The sequence below is a fragment of the Cucumis melo genome, chromosome 1 (genome assembly GCF_025177605.1).
Source record: "Cucumis melo cultivar AY chromosome 1, USDA_Cmelo_AY_1.0, whole genome shotgun sequence".
In the NCBI taxonomy this organism is placed as follows: Eukaryota; Viridiplantae; Streptophyta; class Magnoliopsida; order Cucurbitales; family Cucurbitaceae; genus Cucumis; species Cucumis melo.
In genome coordinates, this window is record NC_066857.1 from 4,483,539 (window position 1) to 4,488,283 (window position 4,745).

The 4,745-nt window shown below is 35.5% G+C and overlaps 1 protein-coding gene across 1 annotated transcript; it reads left to right on the forward strand.

Moving 5' to 3' along the window:
* The first annotated feature begins 680 nt into the window (after nucleotides 1-680).
* LOC103500487 (ankyrin repeat domain-containing protein 2B-like) lies at nucleotides 681-4,745 on the forward strand. The gene is made up of 9 exons (XM_008463793.3): nucleotides 681-915; nucleotides 1,120-1,161; nucleotides 1,585-1,766; nucleotides 1,945-2,151; nucleotides 2,241-2,389; nucleotides 2,496-2,664; nucleotides 3,188-3,280; nucleotides 4,219-4,358; nucleotides 4,440-4,745. Exons 2-9 carry the CDS (start codon nucleotides 1,128-1,130, stop codon nucleotides 4,537-4,539), a joined length of 1,074 nt encoding a protein of 357 aa, XP_008462015.1. The 5' UTR covers nucleotides 681-915; nucleotides 1,120-1,127; the 3' UTR covers nucleotides 4,540-4,745.

Sequence of the window (4,745 nt, forward strand, 5' to 3'; positions counted from 1 at the left end):
TAGTTTCAAAATTTGAAAAAAAAAAAATCTCATACCAACCTATCATGTTAATCGTCAAATTCCTTTTTTATTTTAACAATTAACTAAATATTAATTACAACAATAACTATTAAGATTTGTTGTATTTGTGATTTATGATTGTGTGTTAATAATAAAATAAGTTCAACACTATGGTTCCAACTTGAAAATTTGATTTTGATTTTGGTTCATGAAAAAATTGATGTAAGATTTGAATCAATAGAATATTTTTTAACTTAATAGTATTTATGAAAATATTTTAAAATCCTTTTGATAGTTAAAGATTGGTTTTTTAAACTTTTGAAAATTTAAAGGTATTTCTAATCAAAATTACAAATTTTAGGAACGTTGTTTTTTCTTTTTATTTTTTAATTTTAGCAATAAGTAATTTCCCTTTGAAATATGTGTTTAATACATTCGAATCCTTTTAAAAAAGGTATATTTGAATCTCATTTAAATCTTCCAAAATTCTATATATTTATTTATATTAAATCTCATTCAAATTTTCTTTTTATCTTTTGCGCTAATATACAATAATCATTTTAATATTTAATGCATCGAATACTACTAAATACAATTATATATAATATAGTAATATCATATAAAAATATTTTAAAATATAATAAAATTTTATTACTAAACAACAAAAACTCATTTAAATTTTGTCCACATTTTACTAAATTTCAATTGTGCCCTTCTCCAACGGCGGTGCCGCGGTGGCCGCAGCTCACAAAGTACAAAAAAGAGAAGAAAAACAAACAAACAAGAAATTAGGGTTCTCAAAGAAATGAATTAACATAGAACCAAATTATATAAGTCTCGTTAGGGAATCAGGTTATACAGAAGCTTGATCTCTTGCTCTCCTTCTTCCCTTGAATCTTCTCGCGCCAGGATCAGGTCTGAATCTCGACTTCTTATTTTGTAGTTTATTGTTTTTTTGTACTTTTTTTTTTATTGTCTATGGGTGGAGGGGTTGACAATTCTTTTCTATGGTGGAATATTGACAATCGGATGTGGATACTGCGTTGATCGGTTTGTATTACATTGTGGAGTGTGGATTTAATATTCGATTTGATTTCGTTTTTCCTGATTTTCATGCAGTTATTCTCATGGCCTCGAATAGTGGCAAAGAACTTCTGTCTGGTAAGCAGCTAAATTATGTATTTGTAGTAGTGTGCAATTAAAGCAGTATTGGATATGAAATTGGGTCGTGTCTTCAGTACAATTCATGAGTAAATGTTGAAGTTTAATGGGGTTGTGGTTGTCTACTCTATTGCTACGGCTTCAATTTGATTCATAAATCGTTGCTTTTACGTTTTTCAGTACTTTGTGGATATGGGGTTAGTGAAAGGGAGAAGATTGGGGGGTAATGAAATATGGTGATGTAAGAGCAAAATTCTAGATATGGGTTTTTTTTTTTTGGTAGATAATATCCCCATTACCATTTTCTTTGTTCGCTTCCTCGCTTTTTATGAATTGTTTGTAGTTTTTTAAGATGCCTTACTTTCTCTCATGTAACTTCGTCCTTTTTCTTTCTAACTCTTTATTTTTAAATGAATTAAACAGGTTCTTCAGACAACAAAAACGCTAAATCTGAAACATCCTCTTCAGACAATCCTCCTCCACAGGCAGCATCCCAAAGAACTAATTCTCCACCTCAGCCAGCACCCCAAAGAACTAATTCTATATTTGATGACCTGCCTCAGGACAATCCTTTTGATTTCTCATCCATGTCTGACATTCTTAATGTAGATCTTTCTCTTGAACTTGTCTTCGTTTATATATACTTTTTCTTTTAAAAGCTGTAGTTTTGCTCCGTCTGTCACTTTCTTGTTTGAGCTAAATCTTTAGCTTGAACTTCTATTATATTAGTAAACCTTGCTCGTTGAACCCTGAAGTCTAATTTATTAATTATTATACACTCAGGATCCTAGCATCAAAGCATTAGCGGAACAGATAGCAAAAGATCCTTCGTTCAACCAGATGGCTGAGCAGCTTCAACAATTTCAGAGTCCACCAGCTCAAGAAGGAATCCAGTTTGATCCTCAACAATACTTTTCCACCATGCAACAAGTCATGCAGAATCCTCATTTTATGTCTATGGCAGAGCGTCTTGGTAGCACATTAATGCAGGTATTTAATTTCTTGCTTGTTGATTGATTGAATTTTCATAGAGTATACTTTTGTACTTGGGGTGAAACTTCTGCTCAATTTGTTCCCAGGATCCATCTATGTCTCGCATGTTTGAGAGTTTTGCTAGTCCACCAGATGGTGATCAACTTGAGGAGAGAATGGCACAGATTAAAGAGGATCCTTCATTGAAGCCTATATTGGAAGAGATAGAGACTGGCGGTCTACCTTCTATGATGAAGTTGGGAACATTTAAATATGAACTCTGAGCCATTGATTTTTCTGTATCTCATTCAATTTGCCAAATTATGTTGTCAAATTTTTTTTTAAAAATTCCTTGTCCTTAGGTACTGGAATGATAAAGAAGTTTTACAGAAGTTGGGGAAAGCAATGGGCCTTCCAATTCCAGCTGAGGCAGCTACGTCTACTGACAATGCTGCGGTTGATGATTCTGAAGAACCGGAGAATGAGGATGAATCTGCTGTTCATCATACTGCTAGTACTGGTGATGTTGAGGTGTGAAGCAGTGGTTTTTTTTGTTTCTTTCACTTGCTCCATGGCCGTGATAGCTCATTCTTGTGGTTGTGATGTATATTTTATAATTTTCATGGAGGTGCATGAGAGGACATTGATGTGATGGTGCTATGCCGTATACTCAAATTGTCTGTTTTTTTGGTGAATAACATGGGGTGACTTTCCATAGTAGTTGGAGTCCTGTAGTTACCATTTGTTTATTTCATACCTATATCTTCAATTGTATTGGGATGTATGCTGGACCTGGTTGTGATCATCCTAGGTTTGCTTATTCATCTCATGTTCATTTTTGTTTCTATCAAATTGAGTTGTATGATCTGGCATCGGCTAATTGCACTTATGATACTGAAGCATTATTCATCTTGAAAAAAAATGTGTAGGAGAAATTATTGTTAATCTGCATCTTATGATTGGGAAAGCTCACATCCCCATCGCATTCTTGTACTCTCATGTAAAGGTACTCGGTAGTTTGAGGAACCTAATCCTTATCCCCTTGGTTAATTAGGGATTAAAAAAGGCGCTTGCATCTGGTGCTGACAAGGATGAAGTTGATTCAGAAGGCAGGACGGCATTGCATTTTGCTAGTGGGTATGGTGAGGTATGAAACAAATGATGTATCTTGGCTTTTACCTACTCTGCATACTCTATTCTCGTCTGCTACAATCTCACCTTTTTGGTCAATTGTTGAGTTATATAAAAAATCACGGGCCATTTCTTCCATGCATTACTAAAGTGGAATCCTACGGATGAGATCTCTACTTTCTGGTAAAGGCTGCAAAATTAAATTATTTCCATCCATAGAGATGCATGCAAAGGTTGTTTGCATCACAGATTTGGTGTCTGGAATACTTTTCCGTCTTCTTGTTCTCTATAGTTAGAATGAGAATATGAGCTGTGTGCTATAGAGGATACTTAGGCTGCTGTATAACCTCATAGATTTAAGGAGTAATAAGCTGGGTGATTTAATACAAAATATCATATGTTTGTATGTGTACAAAATTAAGGTTAAGGATGCCTGTTGCTAGACCAGATTTCTATTAACATATCTTGTGGTTGGGGTGATCATCGGTCGTTCGGAGTCGGTTTTTAGACAAAACTGACCTTGAACCGGCATAGTCGGTTTAGTAAAGTGTCATACCGACCTCGACATCAATGAATAAGGGTCGATCGGTTTTTGTCGGGTCAGTTTAACACTTAAAAAAGCTTTTTGGAATTTTTTGATTTGAAACTTTCCTAAACTAGCCCCGATCAACCCCTTTTGTTTTTTTCGACCGACCGACTTCGGGTTGGTCAGTTGGCTCGGTTTTTCAATCTATCATGCTCACCGCTATCTTGTGGGCAGCTGCTGTCGCACTTTAGTTCAAAACTTTAAGTGAGCATAACTAGGGTGTAGGGTCTAGTCTCATCTTGACAGATAAAGTAGTACACAAGTTCGTGTCTGAAGAATGTCTAGTTGTTGGATATTCCTTGACAAACAGGGGTAGTATTTGGTTGGCCTTGTAAAACTAATGTCAGCTCAAAAACTTTCACCCCAAGGTTGAATGTGCTCAAGTCCTCCTTGAAGCTGGAGCGAAAGTGGATGCTTTGGACAAGAATAAGAACACTGCCCTTCACTATGCAGCTGGTTATGGTCGAAAGGACTGTGTTGCCCTTCTCCTGGAAAACGGCGCTGCTGTGTAAGCTTTGCCAACTCTTTATTGTTCAGCAACGTTCCATTTTCTATTATTCAATGCACTAATCTGTTTGTCTTTGTGCAGTACTCTCACAAACATGGATGGAAAGACTCCCATCGATGTTGCCAAGCTAAACAACCAGAATGAGGTGCTGAAGTTGCTTGAAAAGGATGCTTTCCTGTAAACTATAAAAATTCGGTGATATTTATGCCCAAGTTACTGTATCTTCTTGTGCGCAGTGCCTTGTGACATGTAAGAACAAATTTATTTTCATTTAGTGCAAGTATATCGTTAGGACCGGTGTTGCCTTCTTTTGTTGTCCATTGGTTTGTCACAATAATATTGTAGTTTCAACTTGATTACAGTCAGGTATAGTACCCTATTTGTACA

What these genes read in the sequence shown, in the direction of transcription:
- LOC103500487 (XM_008463793.3), top strand. Translation starts at nt 1,128, where the DNA reads ATGGCCTCGAATAGTGGCAAAGAACTTCTGTCTG. An exon ending in CCATGTCTGACATTCTTAAT is followed by an intron (nt 1,767 to 1,944) that starts GTAGATCTTTCT and finishes TTATACACTCAG; the next exon opens with GATCCTAGCATCAAAGCATT. An exon ending in GGTCTACCTTCTATGATGAA is followed by an intron (nt 2,390 to 2,495) that starts GTTGGGAACATT and finishes CCTTGTCCTTAG; the next exon opens with GTACTGGAATGATAAAGAAG.